This window comes from Pongo abelii, chromosome 1 (assembly GCF_028885655.2).
Source record: "Pongo abelii isolate AG06213 chromosome 1, NHGRI_mPonAbe1-v2.0_pri, whole genome shotgun sequence".
Lineage (NCBI taxonomy): Eukaryota > Metazoa > Chordata > Mammalia > Primates > Hominidae > Pongo > Pongo abelii.
This window is the reverse complement of record NC_071985.2, coordinates 147,123,882-147,149,628: the sequence shown is the minus strand read 5'-3', so window position 1 is coordinate 147,149,628 and position 25,747 is coordinate 147,123,882. Positions and strand designations below refer to the sequence as shown.

The window sequence follows — 25,747 nt, the reverse complement described above, 5'->3', positions numbered from 1 at the left end:
TGATATCTCATTTTGCTTTTGATTTGCATTTCCCTAATGGTAGTGATGTTATATATCCTTCCATGGGATTACTGGTCATTTGTAAATCTTCTTTGGAGAAATGTCTATTCAAGTATTTTGCCAGGTTGCCAGTTTTGAGTGGACCCTGAAGTAAGAAAAGGCTGTGCAGTAGATTCAGGATGTAAGTTACAATGCTATTAATATTTGGACCTCATGACTGAGAAACTCTAATTATATCAGAAGGCTCTGTAGCTGGTAGAGATGCCATATGAGCCCTTTGGTAATCTCCCATAAGAGAAACCCTGCTTACATTTGTAAGATTTTGGAGACAGACCATGCCCTCTCTGTCAAATGCAATTTACCATTTGGAATACAGCTATGAGCTTGCTCTGATTGAAACTGAATGACTGAACCTGGAATGTCAAATGGCTATGCTCTCTGTTCTCTGTTTTGCCCATTATGAACTGGGTAATAATTAAATTCACTGAACCATAAAATTGAATGTATACCTCAGCATTCTATTCTTAAATCAAAATGGCATGTATTGAAACTGGGCCCTAGCAGGTCTAGAAAGCACAGATAAAATGTGTAAGCAAGCAATTCAGATTTCCATGACACCTGTTCCCATTACTTTGACATTGCTCCTTCAGCTTTCCTAGAGAATTCCCTTTACCGGTTAATGGAGGAGGAAAAACCTCAGGCCTGATTTTTGGATAGATCTGCATTGATTGTCAACATCAGCCAGAAGTGTACAGCTTCAGGCTGCATTAGAGCTTGAAAGACGTTAGTAAAGCAAACTCTTTCCAGTAGGTAGAACTTGAGGCAATACAGATAGTTAGAAGGAGAGATGGCTTGAGATATGGATCTACACTAATTCAGAGAGCACTGGCTAAGAGTTTGGCCAGCTGGTCAGGCACTTGGAAATAATGGGTTTGAAAGGCTAATGATAAGAAGGTCTGAGGAAGATAAATTTAGATGAACTTCTCAAAATGGAATCAACATAGAGTTAATTATATTCCATGTAGATACTTAACAGACAGCATCCTCTATAGAGTAGGCTCTCAATAATCAGGTAAACAAGATGGACCTTTAGTGGATATCAGTCAACATTTTTCCATACTAATCATAGTGGTTGTTCAATGGGCCCACTAACACAAATCCAACAATATGGACTTTTCTTCACCAAGGTTGATCTGGCTACCACCCCTGGTGACTGCCAAACCTGCCAAAAGTAGAGGCCAACACTGAGCTCCCAACAAGGCAATGCTCCCTGGGAGATGAGTTGGAGCTATAATAGCTGCAATTGTTCTCACAGGGGTAGATACCTATTCTAGACATAGATCTGCTATTCTACCAAAAGTTCTTCTGGTAGTTAAAATGTAGTTGATACACAGCACGAATTATATATCAGAAGAGAGAGAGCTGATATACCTATAGCAATATGAATGTATCTTTAAATCCCAGTGCTAAGTGAAAAAAAAAGATGCATGGTCTAATATCATTTCCATAATTAAAGATATGCATAAAAACCTGTAGTATATTTTTGGAAGAGCATACAGATAAGAATATACATTAAAACATATAAAATACTGGCTATTTTAGGGGGAGGGGAATGAGAGTGGGGATAAAAAGAAGTCAGCCTAAGAGTAGGTCCATGCAAAAACTGAAGGATGATAATATGCCATAAGTTCATTAATATGATTATCCCAACAACTGTGTACCTAAGGTAAAAGACAGAGGGAGTGGAAAACCTTAAAGAAAAAAAAAAAAAAAGAAGCCAAAGCTGAAAGACCTTTTTTTTTGCCTCCTTTGGCATCCAGGACTCTGGCAGATGACTTAGGTCAAATTACTAGAAAATCTCATTCAGGTCTTTGAATCTTGAAAAAGTGGCATGAAGATGCATGACAGTTTAGAAATTATTCATAGTGCAGTAGCATTGGCACTGAGAGTCCAATGGTGGCCATGTTGACTGGTGCCAATATCATTGGTGGCACCCTAACTAGACTACTCTTTGCTTGGGGTGTTCTGTTGCAAGAAATCCTTAATTTCAGACTGTTTTCTGACCCTGGATTTTGAGCTTTTCAGCTGATTCTGTAAGCAACCCAGTCACTATCTTATAATTTGTTTTCTGCTTAGGTTAGCCAGAGAAGATTTTTGTTTAAAACCAGTCAGATTTGGCTGATATCCCAAAGTCCTAATTGGGTTATAGAATGCAAATAGCCTCATCATCTGGCCGTAAGACCCCTTCATTCTTGTGTATTCTAGATAGAGCCAGTGTTTCGATTTCAGGCACGAGCCTTTGCTCACACAGCAAATAAAACTAGCATGACAGATTCTAGGAATAAGGTTTAGAGTGGCATTGAATGGAATCAACATTTTATTTGTGTTAACTCAGTATTTTTTGTATTGGCTTTCTCTTAGCCATTAAATTACTATCCTTTAAATATTACCTCAATATTGAAGAAAAATGTAGAGTTGTTAGAAAACATCTATTTTCTTGCTAGAAACAAGCAACAGATAATCAGTGCCACATTGCAATTTTCCTAAATAAAAATGGCATATATTGAAACTGGGCCCTAGCAGGTCCAGAAAGCATAGACAAAATGTTTAAGCAGGCAATTCGGATTTCCATAATATCTGATCTCAAGAGAAAATGGTCCATAATTTTATAATCCATATCAATGTTTTCATTCCTTGAAATTTTCTGTCCTTCCTGAGGGATCTCTAGGTATTACATATTGCTAGAAAGAAGTTATTTGTCATAATGAACCAGTAAATGACCTGAGTAAAAAGTAATTAATGACTTTGACATGTCACTAATGTCCTGACGAGTATCTCATAAGCTGAACATCTGAAATTGTTCTTAAACTCATATATAGGATACTGGTTTCTATTATCCACATAGTGAACTAATATCTGGATTAGTAGTATTTTAGCCTGAGAACAAATGACTTCCTGGTCCTATTAATAAGTTAATTACTACTAATATACTATTCAATAAATTCATTTGCTGCTACTAGCACTTTTACAATTCACTATTTAGCCTTATAAACTATTGGGCCCATCCACCCCACCTCCATGATTATACTTGTGTATAGCAGCAACAAATATGACGTATTTTCACATGTGGTTTTCCTTGTTTGAATTCTCAGAAATCTTATTCAAAGCAACAGGAAAAGATTCACTACAATATTTCCCAGTAAAACTTAATCCACAAAAATACAGACTCTCAAACCAATTCAAAGGGTTTTACTGTTGTATTTTTAAAATTTCACAATCTCATTATAAGACTATCACATGGTGAGTCCGGAGATTAGCATGAAGATGGAGGCCCAGTGCATGAGCTCCCTTTAAGACTGGGATCTCAGATGAGTCTCTTTTAACCAGACTGATACTACTAGCAAAAGTCTATACAATATTTATTTTAATTAAAAACTTTGGCCTGGCTGTTAAAGTTTCGTAGGCCGTAACCTGATGCCATGAGGCTCTGATATGTTTCTTCCAAAACAAATAGAAACCATGTTAAGACTTCTTAACAGTCTTCATATTTTCAGAGAATCTGACTAGATATTTATTAGTGACATAATTATATTGGTTAAGTTATCATTTCATTTTTTTTAAACAAATGAGATAACTCACTGTAGTGAAAAAGAATATTAATTTGTATTTAAGTTTAGGTATAGCACCATACTAGATTTGAATATACATTAGAATTGACTTATTACCTAAGAAAAGAGCAACAAATCAATAGGTAACCATATCCAAATAGCAGAAATTTAAAAGCGTAAGTTTTACTGTATTCTTAAAAGTGTGTGGTTAATTCGTCTAATGTTTAAAGTAAAAACAACCTGTGGTAAAAATGTCTCAATTAGGATGACATTACGGAAGGAAAGTGGGAAAATGGTTAAGCAAAGACAAAAATGTGATTTTTAAATTTCTGATCAAATAAGTAAGATAGAAATCTGCATAAAAATAAGAGTGAATCTACATTATTGCATTACTTTTTTCCCATAACAATCATGGTGGTTGCTCAATGGGCCCACGGGCACAAATCCAACAATGTGGACTTTTCCTCACCAAGGCTGATTTGGCTACCACCCCGGTGACTGCCAAACCTGACAAAAGTAGAGGCCAACACTGAGCTACCAACACAGCAATGCTCCTTAGGGGATTAGTTTGAGCTAGCTGTGATTGTCCTCACAGGGGTAGACACTATAGACATGGATTCGCTATTCTACCAAAAGTTCTTCCGGTAGTTAAAATGTAGTTAATATATAGCATGAAGAATTACACATCAGAAGAGAGACAGCTGATGGAATTATTGCAATGAATGAATTAGATGAACACAGAGAAAATATTCACACAATTCTTGTAAAATACTGAGGCTATAAAAGTAAAGGGAAAATGATTTTTCACAGAACCTACCTTGAGTTACTGCCAAGACCTAAATGTTCCAAAGGTGGCTTAAAACATTTGATGAACTCAAAGTACAGCCAGGTTGTGTAGTCCTTAAGTTTTTGCTTCTTTATAGTTCTTCTTTAACAGATTTTATATTTTTAAAATGGCATGAATTATTAACACTATGAGTTATTAGATATAAAATACTGAAGAGAATGTACCTATTGACAGTTCCTGGAAATCCTAAATACAACTGCATAATAGCTATTAGAGAAATGAATTGGCTTAATCCGAGCCAATGCCAAAGCTAAAATAGCCAAAATATCTATGGTCTAGCAAGGAGACACATGCATAAGAAATAATGAGCAAAGAGATATCCGTACTACTCACAGGAAGTCCCTGTTTTCCGGGTGGCCCAATTTTTCCAGGGTTTCCTGAAATGCCATCTGCTCCATGGTATCCTTGTATGCCTTTTGGCCCAAGTAGGCCTTGAAGTCCCTTGATAATTAAAAATTATTTGGATTGTAGAGATGCTGAAAAGATGTTAAGATGACAAATACTTTTTTATTTATTGAGCTGGAGAAGTTTGCATTTTTCTATTCTGTTCTAGGACAAATTTTCCTGTTTCCTGGATTCCTTAATGATTTACTATTTGGATTCAACAGGTAACTTTAAAAGTTTAAAAGCCTTTAAAAGTTCCCCAAACAAAAATGCCAAGCTGATCAGCAATTTACTGTGTAACTTTTGGGCCTTAATGTAATTCTTTGGTGTTTCTCATTGTGTCAACCAATATTTTATATAATCGTGGAGAAAAGATCAGCTGTATGTACCTGTCAGCTTAGGATAGAGGCTATCATTTCCCATCTGCCAAACCTTGTATTGTGTTATTTTCCCAAGAAATAAATTATGGCTATTTAGCTGCCACTTTGAATCAGATAATTACACGACTCAAGTAAGGTCTGAACATTTTGTTTCTACACTTGGGCAACTGAATTTCATATGCAAGGATCTCTGATCTGAATGTGCTTATAATTTACATTCATTTTCTCTATTTTTTTTCAAGCCAATGCAAGTCACCCAAAGCAGGCATCTAATCCTTGGCTAGGGGACACCAGTAGAAGTCTCTGCTAAAGAGCCAGTCAACACTTAACTGCCTGGCCAGGAGAGGAAACTGATGGTGAGGTAAAAGTTAATCTTTGTGATGCAAAGATTAAATTTTTTTTCCTAAGAGTTTTTGTCTAGAGAATGAGAGGCTGAGTCCTCTAAAATCTAGCTCATGTCATTTTAATTATGCTTGAAGATCTCTGGCCTTTGTCACCATTCATTTTGTTAAAATTCTAAGTTCTCTGTTTTTCAGTGGTTCACTGTCAGAAGCATGAGTCCACTGGGAGAGCTTCATAACCAGGAAAATAGCATCCTTCAACTGCAGGGACTTATATTTAAACAGCAAGTTTGGTTTTGAGTTAATGGTCATATTTTGTTCCCTCTGTGTTCCAGCATGGGTTTAATTTTTTTTTAAAGACAATCTGATTTATCCAAATGATGACACAATTGACCCCAAACTTTTCTGCTTGCTAAAGTTGCCAGTTCCATTTAGAAAAGCAAGAAAGATGAAAGAGGCCTGTACTTACAGGAATCCCAGGTTTCCCAGAAGGACCAGGAGCTCCTTTTTTCCCCTTATTACCCTAAAGATGGAAAGCACAGTTGTCAATTGACTGTAATAAACTTGCTTAAACTGAAGCCATAGAAAAGAACACTGAGACCTGGATGCTGCAGCAAGAACTAGCACGAACTAGTTGTATATCATTGGGATTGCCATTTAATTTTCCTGGGAGTCAGTTTCTTCATCTGAAAATGAGAAACTTTGACAAGATCATCTAGTAATTTCCTTGTAGCTGTCAATTATATGATTTAAGAATTTAAATTGTACTTCTAAAAGGGACCTGAATAGGTTATTTAATAAATGTCGCTACTTTCAGGAAGGGCCTTGATCTCCTTTTGAAAATGCTACATATTTACTTAATTCAGTAAACATTTATTGAGTATCATGTATCAGGGACTCCGTCATGCGCTTGGAAGGCAAAGGCAAAGTTCCTCCTTGCAAGGCACTTACAGTGTGGTAAGAGGAACATGAACTGATAGCCTAAAATGTGCTTCTCTGGAAGAACAGAGAAAAGCATACTTGTGATTCAAGGAAAAGATATTTATTTCCCACGGAACTGTTTGTTTTTCCATGTGTGAGATATTTTAAATCATAATTGATTCAGCAGTAATGGGTCTGCCAGGATAGTTAGGAACTTTGCTCTTGCAAATCATGCCATTGTTCTGATGACATTCTAAAAGTATTTAAATAAGAAAATGTGGAAAAGAGTGACTTGGTTCACAAATAAGAAAAGGAATCATGTCATTACCAGACACATTTCTCAGAAATCATCAGAAGTTCTCACAAACAGGATAATCCCACTAAAATGGGATGTTAAGTCATTCAATTTTGAAGACAAATTGTGCTAAAGATTCAGTTTAACAATAACAAAGAAACAACTTCAAAAGATGTTACTTTTTTTGACAACCAGCTTAAACATTTTATGAAGAAGTAGTATATGTTGTCACAGAGAAAAAGAGCATCTTCTCTAAGAGATAAAAATCCAACTTTTGCAGGATTTGATAATGGGGAGATATAAGGATCATGGGTTGTACTTCCAACTTTGAAAACTATTGTACTTGTCTTAGAAGTCACTAATGCAAAATGTTTCTAAAGATGAGGAAACCAGAAAATGGGATAGTTGGTGACCTGGGTTTAATTAAAGTATACACATTTCTAGAGCATATGATCCCTATAAGTAAAATATGTTTTTCCTAACACAATAAAAAAGCAAAATAAACAAAGACTATTTTAAATAGTGGAAAAAAGTTGTGATTTCAGTCATCTTGAATAATACTTATTAAATAGCATATGAATCATAATATGCAATTATGTTAATCAGTGTGTTTTTTCCTTTACAGTATTTCTTTTTATGCAATGAGATATACCTGTTCTATACTTTCAATTTTTTTAAAATAGACTTTTCCTTGGCTTTTGAATTTCAGAATAGTCCAATGAAACTCATGGTGGGGGTAACAGTTTGAAAAAAATATGTTTTCAGTTTCAAAATCACGTTTTTTAAACACAAAAGCCTGACTCTTAAATATTAAAAGTCTATCTTTGAGTTAAAAACCAAGGTTTGTTATAAAGGACTCAAGTCATAAAATTTATGCTATAAAGAACAGATTTAAAATAATAATAATAATGTAACAAAGAGTTTTTCCCATGAAAGGGGATAAAGATCCTCAAGTTGGGGAAAGGGAAAAGAAGAAGAAAAAGAGAAGCAGGACTGTTAGACACTGACAGCAATCTCTGAAAAGAGCCCCTTGCCCCTCATCCCACCCTTGAGTCTTTCCCTTTCCTTTTTTTTTTTTGAGACAGAGTCTCACTCTGTCACCCAGGTTGGAGTACAGTGTCATGATCTAGGCTCACGGCAACCTCCACCTGCCAGATTCAAGTGATTCTCCTGCCTCAGCCTCCCAAGTAGCTGGGATCACAGGCATGCACCACCACACCCAGCTAATCTTTGTATTTTTAGTAGAGACGGGGTTTCACCATGGTGGCCAGGCTGGTCTTGAACTCCTGACCTCAGGTGATCTGCCTGCCTCGGCCTCCCAAAGTGCTGGAATTACAGGCATGAGCCACCATGCCTGGCCTGCCCTTGAGTCTTTCTTAGGGTGGATAGAAACACTAATGCTCCCAGATAAGTTTGGGGATCTGGGCACAAAGATGATGCCTAGGGAGACTAAAGTCCTCATTGAGAAGTCCACATAAAGTATATAGAGTAAAAATCTCTGCATGAGATGTCTAGGACAGTGGGATTAAGAATGTCTTTCTGAGTTCTCCAAGTACCCTGTATGGTGTGGGGAGCAGAGAATGTTATTTATATGTGACCAAGAACAGAAGAAGATGGCCCTGAGAGGCCTGAGGAGGTCTTGTACCTGAGATGAGCAAATAGCTGCACATGTCAGCATAGGTCAAAGTACTTCTGGCAGGAGGGCCAAGGTAGATGCCAATATGGTGAGACGATAGCAACTGTGGGCCAAAAGGGACGATGTGCATTTCAGGGGACACTAGTGTGAACAGATGATGACTGAAGACTAAACTTATTTTCCACCTGCCTTCCCTACCATCTGTAACTCCAAATTTGAGAAGAGAGTGAGTGGGGAAAACTCTAAATCAAATGTAGGATATTTGAGTGAATGGGGTTAAAGGCAGTCAATGGATTAGATTTACAGTACATATAAAATTGTGCTTTCTTTTTGCCTGGCCAGCACTGAAAAATATGTATAGTGGCCCATTTGAAATCAGATCCATTTTAAAAGGCTTCTGTTCATTGGGACTGTGCTGGTTCACAGACTACTAGAGAAAGCAGTCTAATTCTTTTGATAAGGGAAATATTTTTTAATATGCAACGTTAATACAAACTCTTGTTTTTTGTTTGCTTGTTTAAATGAGGCTGAAGGACAGTTATCTAGATACTTCACTAGTTCTAACACTCTTTAAGAAGGCAGCTTTATAAAGCAAAAATAGATTTAGAGAGTTAAGCAAAAATTATTCTTTCTTTTTTCACCAAGAAATTTCAATTCATTGAAATCTGGAATTTTGTTTTGGGAGAACAAAGATTTTGGCTTGAGTCTTGGTCTTTGAGAGTCATTATAGGACAGTTCACTCACATTTGCATTACAAAAGTCTTTTAAAAAATGTTGGTTCTGTAATTGGTTTTGACTTCCTCTAAATTTTTCTTTATAGCTGCCCACAGTCTTATGCCCAATGAATGAATTGGTTGGTTAGGTTAAATTAATCATATTTTACTTAATTTTTAAAAGATTACAAGTAATAGGCTTCTTCATAATAACAGGAGCTAGGAAATAAAGTTTCTAGTGTTGTTTCTGTTGCAAATTAGTTCTGTGATTTTAGGTAACTCATAATCTCTCTGGGATTTTAATTTCTTCATCTGAAAATTGAGAGGGTTATCCAGATAATTTTAAAGGGCCATTTCCAAATCTAAAAAATAAATTTAAAGCTTTGCAAAAACAAGATGACAGCAATTGGACAGGACCCATCTGGCCACTGAAGTTGTCCGTAGTGAATAATACACAGTCAGTCATTATTCTTGTAGCAATTAATACTATTTTAAATTCTAAGAGGCTTTTTAATGTGCCCTTGGGTTGTATGCCAGCATTACCCAAAGCAGGGAAGAACTAGCTTGCCTGGATTATACAGAATTTAAACTATGGCTTCTTAGCACCTTTTAGCTCCAACACGCAGGGATTGTTGACCATGTAGGCTAGAGAGGCAGTTGACTAGTAAAAGTATTTGATATTCGTTAGCCTAATTTTAACATATACTAATAAGCATCAGAAAATGTCTTACTCCTGAGATTTCTCAAGATGGAAAAAGAAAGCCTGTAAATATGAAAGTATTAATTGTAAAAAAGTAGACATTTTAGGATCAAATGTTGGACAGAACTTGCATTCTCAGGCACTTATTGCAAATATAAGGAAGTAGCATGACAGCAGTAGCAATATTCTAGGTTCCCAATGTTTTCTATGACTTTTTCCAATTTGAGTATTAAAAATTCTAAGTGAATGACTTAACTATCTTCTTTCTCTGCTTTTTTTCTTGTTTAGGCTTATCTTTGATATGATATTTTTATTTATTAATATTATTTATTGGGGAACCTAACAGAAAGTTACTGAATAGATGCCAAGACTATACAAAATGGGTTCTAGGTAAGTGAATGCCTATTAACATATCTGATTCAATCCCATTTTATTACTTACTCCCATAAGTGGAAAACACAAATATGGGTGAAGGCTGCTTAACAAATCAGGAGAAACACAATCTCAAATTCATTACTTTTTATCCATTCTCATCTTATTTATTATTAGCAGTGTAGTGCATTTTCTTAAGAATTTAATTTGAAATCAATAGCATGTGAAGTCAGAATGCCTGAAAAACAGGGCAGCAATGAATTGAAGGTGCAAATGACAAAGCTGCTTGCTATTTAAGGTTGAGGCAGTGTCTATCTGGCCACATGGAAAGAGAAGACTAAATTCAGTAAACCAACAGATTTTTAGTTTGCTTGATAAATATTTGGTTTGCCTTATGAAAAAACAACTTTCAAACCAATTATGAGCCTGTGTCACATAGTCAAACTACTTTTTCCTCTCTTATCCTATGACAATGATTCTTTGCTTGGTCGAACTTTAGTCAGGCTCCTGAACCTTCTAGGCCCTCTGTGTACTTCCTTGTAAAATCCAGTTTTAGCAATGAACCCTGCCAAGTCGGTTTAGCAAGAACCTTCACCCTTGATATCTGATCACCCTTGATATTTGATATCTAACTGGGTTCCTCATCCTCTACCATCCCCCAGTTGATGTCTGATTATCCCACAGTTGATGTCTGATCACCTTGGCCTGTCTTCAGCAAAATTCTTGTTAGGTCAGTTTAACCAAAATTCCCCTGGCCCCTGGTGTTTCCTCTTAAGTAATTTTCCATTCACTCATACTCAATCTGCTCCTTTGTTATAAATTCCTACTTGCCCATGCTGTATTTGGTGTTGAGTCCAATCTCTCTTCCCCATTGCAAAATCCCATTGCAGTGGTCGCTATACCTATTGTAATAGTCATGAACAAAGTCTTCCCTACCATGCTTTAACAATTATCATTTAATAATTTTTTCTTTAATGCTTTCTACAACAATTATATAGGTTTGACTGATATGTTTTTTTACCTTATAATACTAGTTTTAAGGTTTGTTGGTATTTCTGTTTGAAACCTCAAGAACATACTATTAATTTGAGACAACTGAGGCAATTTTCACAAAGCTAGAATAGGCTTCTGGAAAAGAAAAATTTGGATAATAGTCAAAACAAATGACTCAATCAATAATTTTGTATTAGCACAATTATTGAAAAACACACCCTATTTAGAGGCCCATAGTGATCCATATTCTACAGTGATAAATGATAATTTGAATTACAATAAATAGTAACTCCTTGTGCTCCTGCTTTCTAAAATTGCTTAAAATAAATCTCAAATTGTCTTAAATAATTTCAACTTACTTCAGATCCTCTCTCTCCTTTTAGTCCTTGTTCACCCTGGTCACCTGGTTCGCCCTTTAGTAGAAACCAAAATAAAAATCACATATGAAGCAGAGACCAAATAAGTTACATTAATGTTAATTTTTAGAAATAATGCTTTCAAAACATACTGGGGGTCCTTGTTGTCCAGTGGCACCTCTTAGTCCTGGTACACCCACATGGCCCTAGAAATAGAAAAGATTACATTATTAGAGTAAGTGGAGACATGTGACTTAAGAGAATAGGATACTATCACTTAAAATGGTAGCAAAGTGTTGCAAAGCTCAACTTAAATGTCGTAGAGATTATGATACTTCTTGGAAATAGAAAAGAACATAATAGCTGTTGGATATTATGGTGACTGAAAACAAGTTAGGGTTTTCTTTCTTTTTTTTTTTTTTTTAATGTGAGTTAATGTAGCAGGTTGAATGGTGGCTTCCCAAATGTTTGTCTATGTCCTAATCCCCAGAACCCGTGAATGTGATCTTGTTTGGAAAAAGGGTCTTTGCAGATGTCACTAAGTTAAGGATCTCAAGATAAGATTATCCTGGATTATCCATGTGGGCCCTAAATCCACTAAAGAGCATAAGTGACACAGAGGTAGACTGACACAGACAATAGAGGAGAAGGCCAGGTGAAGACAGAGGCAGAGATTGGAGAGATGCAGTCATAGGAATGCTGACAGCCACCAGAAACTGGAGGAGGCAAGAGTGTGGCCCTAGAGCCTCTAGAGGGAGCGTGGCCCTGTTGATCCCTTGATTTTGGATTTCTGGTCTCTAGAACTGAGAAAATTACATATCTATTGTTGTAAGCCACCCATTTTGTGGTAATTTGTTATAGCAGCCTCGGGAAACTAATATAGTCAATAACTAAAGGAACAGAGTTTGAGAATACATTTCTTTTTCAATCTCTTCCTCCTCTGAAAGTGTACTATGGTCTCCATTTTTACAAACTAAGTTCACAACTATTTGGATGGTAGGTTTACTGGGCTGAAGACTGGGAGCAGTTACTGGGAGGTATTACTATAATACCAAGAAACACCACATGACTCTGACATTTGGCAATCTGTCATCACCTTAGTTCTCCTAAGAAGGAATGCTGACCTACCACATTTCCCTTTTCAAGTGTGTAAATAGAAACTAGCAACAACCCAGAAGCGTGTCAGATGAGAGTTATGCAGGAAGAATTCTGCGTGTAATCTCTTTTATCCCTTTTCCTACTCAATCAGATTTCTTTCTTCCTATTTTCTATACATTACAGAAAGAATGCCTTAGGAAAGAGTTATCAGTCCCATCTCCTGGGCTAGAAGATGAGATTGCATACATAGGCTAACAATATTTATTCTTACAGAAAAGTCAGTTGAAGGCTTCTTTGTTTGTATTCTGAGGCAAATGTTTATGGTTTAAGTTTCAACTTCCTGATAAAGAAAATGAAACCTGTTTAAGGAAGTGAACAGCGGCAAGAGAGAAAGGCTAGTCTGGAGAGCTTCTGTATAGCCCATGGCCACACTAATGGAAAAATCATGATCACACATGACCCTTAGCAAAACATGAGCAGAGCCAGCAATTAACAGAATCTGGTCAATCAAGATGGAGTGTGGTACAAGTAAATATGACTACTTGAAGGTCACTTATCAAACAGGATTCAGGAAAGAAGTGGCTGGTGAAAAGCTGGAGGTAAAGCAAGAGTGAGAATATGAGCAAACTGCAAAACTCCAAACTATCATGCCAAATTATGGCTTTTCCACCATCCCCGTATGTAGTTCTACAGAAATATTTTCAGAGTGATCATAGAATAGCCAACTGCCTCTCCTGGCTTTGTGAAGTATGAATGTAAATCTCACCAAGACAAACCTGCATTCTAAGAGTTTTGTTACAATTACTTTGGTCTATCACTCCAAAAATTGACTATGACCATTTTTCTGTAATGGTAAAAATTAAATGTGCCATAGAAAATGTTATTACAAAATTATGCAGGAGAGGTTATGGAAAGTGATGGAATTTGTCAGATAATATTAGTGGTGGGATGAGTTGAATGGCCAAAGGAACTTACAGAAGATTTTATAAGGGAAGTGATAAGTTCAGTCTTGAAGAATGAGTGTTCCAGGAAGTAAAGTGAGGACATTCTGGCAGAGGCAATAGCATGGGAAATAAAGGGATGCATCTGACAGACATGTTAGGTAGAAAATGGATCTGAGAGGGCTATGACTGGAGACAGGGAGTCTAGTTGGGAAGCTATTGAAATAATTTTGGCAAAAAATGATGAGAGCCTGAACTAAAGTAGGACAAAGTAGCTAGATTCCAGAAACATTTAAGAATCAAAAGAAGTGGCTGACTGTGAGAGATGAGTAGGGGTATGGGGAAGAAAAAGAGATTCATAGAGATAGAGTGAGTGAGTGCAAGAGAGAGATTGAGAGAGAGACAGACAGAGAGAGGGAGAAAGAAAGAGAAAGAGACGGGGGGAGAGAGAGAGACAGAGGGAGAGAGAGAGAGGATTCATCTACTGGCTTAGACATCTGAATGGCTGGTGATACTATTCACTGAATTGAGGACATAACAAGAGGAAGATCAGATCAAATTTGGAAAGGATGAGGTACTATGGTTTGGCACTTACTGAGTTCGAGGTGCCTGTGATGATGTCCAATAGCTATTTAGATATGTATGTCTGATGCTAAGGAGTGAAGGCCAAGTTGGGATTTAGTTATTTCACTGCATGTAAAAATTCTATGACCATTGCCAACTCCCCCCCGCCCACGGCAAAAAGAACTTCGAGAAGCAACATAATTTAGTCAAAGTATTTCTGGGACTTCATCTCTCCAAAGTTTAGTTTGAGTTAATCTTGGCTATTTATGTTTCCATATATACCTTTAAATAAAGTGTTTCCATTTATACCTTTAAAAAGTGGCTGCTGCCAGGATAATACGTTTATTCCCTCCATGTCCTCTGGCTCTCAAGCGTCAAATAAATTTATCTTGATCTATGTGATGTATAGTTTTAGTTTGCAGGATGACAGCTATAATTGTTTTTCCTTTTATGAAATAACATGAAATAGCTGTACATATTTTATAGCTAAAATTCACTATGTCTATTTTTATACTGATTAAGTGTTCTTACTCTCCATGTTTTTTATATATATGATGTCCATGGGGGCAGAGATTGTGCCTGGGATGTCCAGTGTAATATCCATGGCCCCTAGCTCTTCTGCTGGCCCATGGCAGACACTCAAATACAAGCTTAATGACCAGAGACACATTTTTTTCTTTTTTTTGGATGGAGTCTTGCTCTGTTGCCAGGAGTGCAGTGGTGCGATCTTGGCTCACTGCAACCTCTGCCTCTGCCTCCCGGGTTCAAGTGATTCTCCTGCCTAAGCTTCCCGAGTAGCTGGGACTACAGGCATGTGCCACCACACCCAGATAATTTTTTGTATTTTAGTAGAGATGGGGTTTCACCACGTTGGGCAGGATGGTCTCAATCTCCTGACCTCGTGAATTGCCCACCTTGGCCTCCCAAAGTGCTGGGGTTACAGGTGTGAGCCACCGCACCCGGCCCAGAGACACAGTTTTTAGAAGTATTATAATACGTAACACATAAAGTGTGTCAGTACAACTAAGTATTGGTTAATAATAATGAGCAGGACCCCTGACTTTGGTCAAAGATGTTTGTGACTATAAACATGTTTTTTAAAAGCCAGGTGATTATTCAGTCATAAAGACAATAAAATATTGATATATTTTATAAGATGGATGAACTTTTAAAACATTGTGCTAAGTGAAAGAAGCCAGACACAAAAGGCTATATGTTGTATAATTCTATTTATATGAAATATCCAGAATATACAAATCCAGAGACAAAAAGGAAAATGGTTTCCAGGGGCTTGGGGGAACAGGGAGTGACTGCCTAATGGGTATGGGGCTTCCTTTTGGAAGTGTTGAAAATGTTTGGAACTAGACAATGGTGATGGTTGCACATGATGGTGTTCAAGACACACTACCCCAAAATATGGCATCTCAGAATATTGAATATTTTAAGCTGAAGCAATCTGAGGAATGGCATGTGCAGAAAGGACTTTCTTACCTTCCTTTGATGCAGGTCATAAGACACATGTGAGAGGTGCCCTCCCTATACCTGGAGGAAAGGAGCATCCTTATCTCCAAAAACGAAGGGACACAGAGAATAATCTGAATGAACAGTCCTTGTTAAGTTTTCCCCAGTTTATTAATCTTAACCCATAACTTTGGCCTATCACATTCTTCTAAGACTTCCTCATCAAACCTAGCATAAAAGCTTTCAGGTTAAACTGTTTCTTTGGAGCTTTATTTCTTTATGAAGGCTCCCGTGTTATGTATAACTTATATGAAATTAATCTGTATGCTTTTCTCTTGTTAATCTGCCTTTTGTTACAGGGTCCCCAGCCAAGAATTCAGAAGGGTAGAAGAAAAGATATTTTTCCTCCCTTGCCCACAACAATGTGAATGTACTTAATGTCACTGAAATGTAAAGTTTAAAATGGTTAAAATGGTAAATTTTATGTTACATGTGTTTTATCCTAATAAAGAAGCTTGGTGATAATGCTAACCATCAGTTTAGCAGAGTGAAATCATAGCATATACAATATCCGTATAGAAAAGCAAACATTTAAAAATATCACCTGAAGCTATAATAAGATAACCTAATTCTAAATAAAGCATGGTTCCTCTGTACAAATCAAACTTGTGCTAGGAGAAAACCTGGCAAGGGAGAAAGGTGGGTATTTCATGATTCTGAGCTAAGCAATAAAAGTAGCATGGTTGTCTGGCACAAGATGGCTAACTGTTTAGCATAGAATCATCAATAAATAAAATGATCCCTAAAGCCTAAGGACTTAGGAAGAAATAAGACAGAAAGGAAGACATGGATCAAACTAGTTTATACAACATCTACAGTTGAAAACTTAATCAGGGGTATACAAGGAAGGGGAAGGAGAAGTAGATTAGACAGTGAACCTAGGGAAAAGTGAATGACTGATTGTCCAGAAAACGCCGACAGGGCTTTTCTTTGGCTAGCCAAGTGAGGAAATTCTTGTCCCCTTTCAAGCGAATAGTTAACTGCTCATTTGCTGGTAAATATACTGATTTAGCTACTGAATATTCTGTAGTTGGTAGAGGCCAAAATGGGATATTGCAAGAGCCTGGTTTTCCCGAGACTGTGTGAAGAAGTCATGCACAGAAAAAGCTGAGGAACTTTAAGAGGCTTCTCAAATTATGCTGGAAGCAGTTGGGTTGGCTTCTCAACTCAGAGAAAAGTAAATTTCAGATAAATCCACTCAATTCTTTGGATTAGGAAACACTTGTAGATACAAATGTTATGTAAATTGGAAACAGAACACATATAACCTGCTAAAAATGTTTCGTTGAAAACAGAAAAAAATGGTAATCGCAACAATTTCACAAACATTTAGAACTATTCTCAACATCTGCTTCAAAGAGAATTTTAGGGAGTGAAAGTTAATTTTTCAGATTCCTCTGGCTTGAGAAAAATCAACTTATTAATGATAGTTATCTATCTATCATCTTGTCCATTTAGTTTGGGTAATATAAATCTGCATTTCAGACATGACCACAGAAATTTCATCTTGACAGAGATGTATCAGCTTAATTAACCCATCAACTCATTATTAAAAGCTTATTATGTACAGGGATTAGAACTAGACATTGTACAAGAAAGAAAGAAGACATATGCAAAGTGGGGAGCTAAGACACCTACACATTAAAAATAATTAGCAAAATTAGCAAAAAAAGAATAGCAACAGAAGATGGTAAAATGTTTGTGTTGAATGACTTAAATAAATAATATTATTACAAGACTACAGGAGAGAGCAAGATTACTGTTAGTGGGTCAGGGGAAAAGGGAATTTGAGTGAAATTATCAAGGATTTATGTAAGCAAAGATTACATAATATTATAGGCAAATAGAGAATGCTATGAGCAAAGGAATAAGACAGGAACTATAGGGAGACAGTTAGGAGACAACTTCTAACTCTGTAAAGCAATTGACAATGTAAATAGAGAGGGAAGAGATATAAGGCAGGAATACAGAACATCCTCAAAACAAATGTGATTCTAAAAAATGACACTGAATACGTTCTATGCACAGTCTAATTTTAGCTAAGTTGGTCATATAATATGCCTCTCAGGAATGGAAGAGGATAAGAATTGACTTAAGCCTTGAGAATATAAAGGTATTTAGCCACCTACTTGACACCTCTTTATTGAATTCCTACTATATACCAGGAACTTTGTGTTCTAGAAATTGGGGGTATAATGATGAAAATGAGAGACAAAATTTTATTCTCATGGATCCTACATTTTGGTGGGGGAAGACAAACAATAAACAAAGAAACAAATATATTTAAAAGGAGACAAAATAATATAGCATAAAATGTCATGAAGGAAATCAAGTATTATGGTCCAGGGTGATCGTTCTAGATCTATTTTAGATAGGGCAGTTAGAGAAGGCCTCTCAGGAGGTAACATTTCAGTTGAGATCTGAATGATGAGAAAAAGCAGAAGAAAAGGCAAAGATGATTCTAAGAAGGAGGAACAGAAAGTAGAAAGACGTTTCTTCTAGGATTAAAAACATAAGACATTACTAATTATCTCAATAATGCTTATTTTCACTCGAAATGGAATAGAAACACAGAGAACCATATTTAAATTCAGAAGTAAGGGGTATAACTTGCAATTACCTTATATCCCTCTGCTCCAGGCTCTCCTCTCTCTCCTTGTTCCCCCACTGGACCCTACAGAGACCACACACAAAACAATCAGTTTTACAGCTGGATCAAACTATATGCGAATGCAGGTGATAAGATTAGTGTGGTTTATTCTTTTGTCAAAAATATAAAACCAAATATATTATTTGTTTAGTTCCGTTAAATAATTTCAAAATATTGAATTTCAATGATACCAAGAACAACATCAAAATACACCAACCAGTGAATTATATAAAGAGAATCTCATAATGATTCTACTAGGAAAAATATTGAAAAATGCAGCCCAATTAAAAATATGAATATTTTCACCAAGTGTGGTGGCTCACACCTGTAGTCCCAGCACTTTGGGAGGCTGAGGCAGGAGGATCCCTTGAGCCCAGGAGTTCGAGACCAGCCTGGGCAATAAAGTGAGACCCTGTCTCTACAAATAATTTAAAAATTAGCCAGGCATGGTGGTATGTGACTATAGTCCCAGCTACTCGGGAGCTGAAGCAGGGGGAACACTTGAGCCCAGGAGGTCGAGGCTGCAATGAGTCATGTTTGCACCACTGCTCTCCAGCCTGGGCAACAGAGTGAGACCCTGTCTCAAACAACAACAACAGCAACAGCAACAACAAAACAACAAAATGTTTCAATTAGTACAGTATGTTATAAATGATGCCTAAATAACTTACTTTTTTACTAAATGTTAAAATGATTGAAAAAGATTTAAGCAGGACAGTTCAGTACATAATTCCATTAATTACAAAAGATTATATTTAAGTGATCTTTTAAAAGGGATTTAAATAGTAAATCCTACTTTACCATTCTTCATGAGAAAGTCTACTGTTGGCTGGGTGTGATAGCTCATGCCTGTAATCCCAGCACTTTGGGAGGCTGAGATAGGAGGATCGCTTGAGCTCAAGGGTTTGAGACCAGCCTAGGCAACAGAGTGAGACCCTGTCTCTAAAAAAAAATTAAAAAATAATAAATAAAAATTAGCTGGCCCTGGTGGCACGAGCCTGCATTCCCAGCTACTTGGGAGGTGGGAGGATCACTTAGCCCAGGTGTTTGAGGCTGCAGTGAGTCAGCACTCCAGCCTGGGCAACAGAGGGAGACACAGTCTCAGAATAAAAGTCTATTGTGAAATTTTTAATTCTCAAGACATAAATTAACCTAAAAAATTATACTTATTAATTTTAATCCTTAAGCCAAAAATTATCTAATAAACTCAGACTTACTTTTCCTGAACATTTCTAATAGAAAATCATTAATATAATAAATCATTAAATTATCTACTATAAAATGAAATAGAAATATCAGCACCCACTAGGACCTACCATCTGAACAAAAACTTAAATTGAAATTAACTGGAAAAGCATAGGATTTATTATAGAGCATTAATTGACAAATTTTAATTTACTCTTATGTAGACAAAGGTAAGAGACATAATGTCAACGCTGTAATCTCTGACTCTGCTTTAACTATTTAGAATCTTTGTGGTTTAAGTTTCATGCCTGTCCTGTGTCTACTGGATAAAACTACTATTGTTATGCTAGTCTTTCAATATATTTATTACATTTTAGGTGACATTCTTTGATCCTGGTATACCTAAATCTGGGAAAAACGACCACTACTATACTCCTTTTGACAAGTTTTTTCCATTTGCTTTAAGATTTTTACATTATTTCCATATATTTCCCTCTCTTAGTGGTTTAGAGAGACTAGAATATTATTTGATAAAGAAACTTACATATTCCTTTAGATACCTATTGCCTATTGCCTCTATATGAGATGGCTTGATTTAATCAGAAAAATTAGAATCTTTCTTGTCTGTTTCTAAAACAAAGTATAACTTTCAACCATCTCCAAAGAGCCAGGTCAAAATATCAGAAGTGACTACATATTCTGATCCTTGTGCCTTAGGATTGTTTTACTCTATATAATACTATGTGAGAAATGGAAAATATAGACAATTATATAATATTTATTTCTATGAACTAAAAATTTTCATTTAATCCATTTAATTTACATATGGTCTTTAGACATTGTTTTAGTCAAACATGAACACAGAGACAGTTATTCAGATAAAGCTATAGTAGCTACTTTCTAGAAACCATGATTATAGTTAACCCTTAAAATGTTTAATAAGAAGGCTATAGATCAGCAATCTTTAAAGGTTATTGGTTCTAATAACTCGTTAGAGGGATTTTGAAATCAATTGGCAATTGAGTGTAAACTGCTATAAGAAGTATATAGATAAGATTTTTTTAATATTTAGAAATAAATCTGAATGTGATAATTAAAGAAATATGTATCCTAAAATGTCTAGAGTGTATAAGTTTTCTGACAATCTTTGTAAAAGTTGTTATCATGCCTTCAATGCAGAAAGTTAGATTTGGGAAGTCACTATATTAACCCTATATATTATGCTAAAATATGACCTGCATATTTTTCATATTAAAGACTTTAATATCATTTAAATTTTGTGACCATAAATATCACCCTCCTATCAGACCATGTTATAAAACTAACAAAAGAAAACTCCTTGAAAAGATTTAATTGGTGTTGTGAATCTATTATATAATTGTATTTTATCTTGAATAACCAGAATTATTTCAGAAAAAGACCTACTGGTTCACCTCGAGGCCCAGGTGGTCCTAGGACTGTGCTATCTTCTCCTGGGTAGCCCTAAAATGAAATAATGACTTATAAACAAAACTCAATAAATAAAATAAACATCAAAAATACACAACCTATTATTTTTAAGTATATTAGAAAATGCAGTTTGATGTTATCTTTTTTTAAGTGGAAAACTTTGATGTAAGAAACTAAGCCTATGATATTTTATACAGAGTTGTAATTTGTACAGGGTTCTTCTTGGAGGTATCAATCTCCTTTAATTATATAAGAAGCAGCTCAGGAATTTCCTTAAAGTGTCAGGTTTCAATGATATCATAAATTAAGAATACTGCTGTAGTTATTCCTAAATCATCAAAAAATTTTAATCTTTAATATAAATGAGCCAGGTGCGGTGGTACGCACCTGTCTTGCCTGCTACTTAGGAGCCTGGGGTGGGAGGATTGCTTGCTTGGTTTGAGTCCAACCTGGGCAACGGTTAAGATCACTTGATCCTGACTCTCCTGCCCCAAAGACTCTAATATAAATGTACTATAATTAATCATTTAATCTAGAGCCTTACAATTTCTTTAAATAATTATTTTTACTCTTACAAAGCTCTACAAATATTTTCACATATATTATTTCAGCTCAGTCTTGAAACAACCCATGGAAGATATTTTAATAATTTATTTAAATTTTAGCTCCTTGATATTTTTTTCTTCCAGAATTAGTAAAATTTTCAACTTTAAAAGTGCTTCTTTTATTCCTTGAAAATTTTTCCATGCAGTCTTTCAGGAATAATTCATGAACTCAATGTTTAACTTTAAGATTAAAAAGCCAATATATACACAAACCTTTTCTCCTTTAGGTCCTGGCAATCCAGAGGGTCCTGGTTGACCCTGATGGCCCTACAAAAGGACAAGTAGACATTTATACATGCTCTACCTAGATATTAGATATTGCATTATTCTGAAAGGAAAAATAGGATTCACTGTCTAGAAAAATGAGGCCTAAATATGTTACAAAGGTTTATTAGAGAGATTTAATCTTAATTTGCATATATGGGATATCATCTTTAATAAAAATGTTTTCATGTGAATATATTTTTTCAATTATAAATACTTACCCTGTACCCTGGAATTCCTGGTTCTCCATCAGGTCCCATCAATCCTAAGTGTCCCTAAAAAACAAAGTAAATATTAGTGAGAGAGAGAAAGTAAAGAATTGTTTAAATCATTAGACTTGTACTCCTATTGTTTAAATTGTTACCTTTAGATTTTTCATTGTTGAAATTTACCTAGTTTGAAATAGGAAAGCAAAAAATAACCCCCCAACTTTTGTCTATTTTTTTTTCTGAAACACAAAAAGTTCTGCAACAAATGTCTTTTTGGTTTACTTCTGATATAAACATCCTTAATCATATTAAAAAAATACTTTCAGTTGTCAGAATCCTGCTGGTCCTTAACGAATTATTGGAAATGTGGTTTACATCTGTCAGAGTTTGTGCCAGATGTGGATCACTGAATATTAGAGAGTGCAACCTGAGAGTTTTTGACATTGTCACTACGGGATCCAGAACTCCATACTCATTGTTAGTTTCAGATGCTTTGATGAATATGGTTTTAGTCCTGGTCAAAGTTAGTTATTAAAAGGGAAATGGTTGACAACTTACATGTAATAGTTACCCTATGATTACTCTTATTATCAATATTTTATAGATGGTGAAACCATGTAAGTCAAAGACTAACCAGCAAATGCCCTTAGCCTACTGAATAGATTGCTCAGACAATTGAAAAAGTAAAAACAAAAACAAAAACAAAAAAACCTGAAAAAGTGCTATATTTCATATTAGCAAAAAGATTCCATATGGACTCTCCTATTTGAGTCTCAAAACAAACAGAAGATGAGAAAATTAAGGCACAGAATAGGTATGTGACTTGCCAAATATCATACTAGAACTAAGTCTCTTGATTCTGCCTATATAGTATTTCCCATTGAATCATACTGCTTCACTATATTTGATGATTTCTTTAAAGTCCCAGCTCTAAAAATGTCCACATTGCAACTATTAACCATTGAGCAGTAAATTTAGACTCATTCAGGTAAGAACAAGTTTCAGTCTAAAAAAGAAATTGCACAAAATTAATTTTAAAACATCAATAAGAATTCAGCCATTACCTAGGTGAATAATCTAGAGTAGAATGTAATTACTCAGTATTCATTAGCTCAAGATGGCTGAATGACATATGCTTGTTTCAATAGTCCCATCCAACATAAAAGAGAGAGAGAAAAGAAAGGTATTTATTTGTAATAACAACACTGGAAAATAAGTAAACATCAGTGGACCAAAATTTTGTAATTTGAGACAGAAAATTACGGCTGAAAATATGCAAAGAAAAAGATTGTTGCAGACGTGCAAGTAGTCTCAAGGAAATTTCAAATGCTGAAATCAAGACATTGAAGGGGCAGGATAGGTTCGGGTGACTAACTGGGGAAAGGAGTCAGGTATTCCTGCTCTACTTGTGCTGAGTAACTGATGATAGCATTTGCCTAGAAGATAAGTGAATGAGTGTGGAAACTGTTGCCCAAAAAGCAGGCAATGCTAAAGGCTGCTGCTGACTCCAAGTGATCTAGAGCCAATATAACAAGAAATAAAATGTGCAATTCATAAAAGAAAAAATGAACCTTAATGTATCTAAAATATATATGCAAAATATGTAACCTCCCAAAAATAGGTGGGGAGAAAATATGAGTAGATCTCAAAATTTGTTTTCAGAAATCAATGACTCAAATAGCAAGAAAAAAAAAGTAAGAAAGCTATAAGGATTTAAGTAGCTTAGCTAACAACTTGATTTAACAGAAATACTTAGCACTGTTTATTAGCCCCAAAAAAGGAAAAGAAAGAAAGAAGGAAAAGAAGAGAGAAAAAGGAATCTTTTGAACAAAACTTGAGTATAGTAGGCCTCAAAGAAAATTTTAGTAAATTTCCTCAAAGCGGAAATCATATAGGACACATCCTCTGGCTATAACGCAGTGTAATTAAAAATGAGCAATAAAAATTAAAAATCTACTTAAAAAGAAACATACTTTAAGATAACTCTTGTTCAGGAGAAAATAAAATCTGAAATTGCAAGCTATTTATAAGTAAATGATGGTAAAAGCACAAACATAATAATATGGGAATATGGCCAAAGTGGCACTTAAAAGGGAACAGGTAGCTTCATAATGCATTTATTAAATAAATTAAATAAATGGGCCAGACATTTAATTCAAGAAGAGATTAATATTAAAGCATAAATTAGTGAATCAGAAAACCATTTTAAAAAGTTGAGTGGAAAACAAAGTAGACACTTTCAACTGACTAATAAAAGAGCAAAATATTTGGCAAATCTGATCCCAGAAAAGAGTAGACATGATAAAACAACATTAGAAACAAGAAGGACATAACCACAAGAAAAAAAATTAATTATAAGAAAATAGTAATTTCAAATTTCATTTACTAAATATGAAAATCTAGTTGAAATTGATAATTTTTAAGAAAAATTTCAAAAATTTATTCCAGAAGATACAAAATTTGAAAAGAAAGCCAAAGATCTACTGCTAATAAAATAACATTTGGCTCAGATTGTTTTAATAGCAAGTTTTATAAAACCTTCGGAGAACAGACACAATATCTATGTTCCATACTGTTACAGAGCACAGAAAAACATGAAAAATTTACCAACCCATTTTATATGACTTGCTTAACACTTATGCCTAAATCCAGTTAATGGTAGTACACATTAAAAAAAGATGGAATGAAGAATGATGGAATGAAGAAATAGGCCAATTTGCTTACAAATACAAATGCAAAACTTTTAAGTTAAACTAAATTCAATAAGCTAAAATAAAACTCTTAAATAAAATGTTAAAAAATGAAATCCGTTTGCATTAAAATAATAATATAATTATACCTAAGTAAGATTTATCCTAGGAACTCATGGTTGATTCAACTTTTGAAAATCTACGAATGAATTTTCTTATATTTACAAACAAAGGAGAGAAAGCATGGGATTATCTAAACAAATGCTGTAAAGGGATTTGATAAATTTCAACATCAACTATGGGATTATCTAAACAAATGTTGTAAAAGGATTTGATAAAATTCAACATCTACTCTTGGTCAAAACTCTCATTTAAGAATGAAAAGAAATTTCTTTAAACAAATAAATGGTATATCTAAAAAACAACTGTAAACAACACTTGACATTATAAGCATTAGAAGCATTTTCACTAAAGACAGGCCCAGAAGACAAGGTTTTCTTCATCATGACTTCTATTCACTGCTATAATAGAAGTTCTAATCAATGTAGTAATTCAGAGAAGCAAATAAGGGGAGGCAATATTATTTACCTAAAGAATCCCTATCAGAATCATCGACATTCATTAAAGTGGATATAAGATCAAAATATAATAGCACCAACAGCACCACTAAGTTGATGTAACAGAAAAAAGATTATATTAACACTGAAAATAAAACTCAAAAGCAAAGCAAAACAAAAAACAAAAATACTAAGAATAAACATAACAAGAAAGATTAAAGAACAGAGAGAAGGGAAATATTTTATTGATGAATATGTAAGCAGGTATGAGTAAATAAAAAGACATATGGTGTTTATAGAAAGATTCAGCATTGAAGGAAATTGAAAGTTCACATGGAAGAGGAAATCACAGCAAGAGCCAGACTTTTTTGTAAAATGAATGATGAAGGATTTGCCCTAACAGAAGGTATCACAATACTATAGTAAGTAAAATAGTGTGGTATTGACCCAAAAATAGACTACTAGATT

The 25,747-nt window shown here is 35.1% G+C and overlaps 1 protein-coding gene across 2 annotated transcripts in view; it reads right to left on the bottom strand.

Moving 5' to 3' along the window:
• Positions 1 to 25,747, bottom strand: part of COL24A1 (collagen type XXIV alpha 1 chain) — a 421,841-nt gene that overhangs the window by 75,175 nt on the left and 320,919 nt on the right. For both annotated transcript variants that reach the window (XM_002810653.5, XM_063718582.1), the window contains 8 exons: positions 22,045 to 22,098; positions 21,773 to 21,826; positions 20,931 to 20,987; positions 18,291 to 18,344; positions 11,699 to 11,752; positions 11,550 to 11,603; positions 6,030 to 6,083; positions 4,789 to 4,896 (listed from right to left, as the gene is read on the bottom strand). In XM_002810653.5, coding sequence (XP_002810699.3) covers positions 4,789 to 4,896; positions 6,030 to 6,083; positions 11,550 to 11,603; positions 11,699 to 11,752; positions 18,291 to 18,344; positions 20,931 to 20,987; positions 21,773 to 21,826; positions 22,045 to 22,098 — 489 coding nt within the window. The remainder of the gene's footprint in view (positions 1 to 4,788; positions 4,897 to 6,029; positions 6,084 to 11,549; positions 11,604 to 11,698; positions 11,753 to 18,290; positions 18,345 to 20,930; positions 20,988 to 21,772; positions 21,827 to 22,044; positions 22,099 to 25,747) is intronic.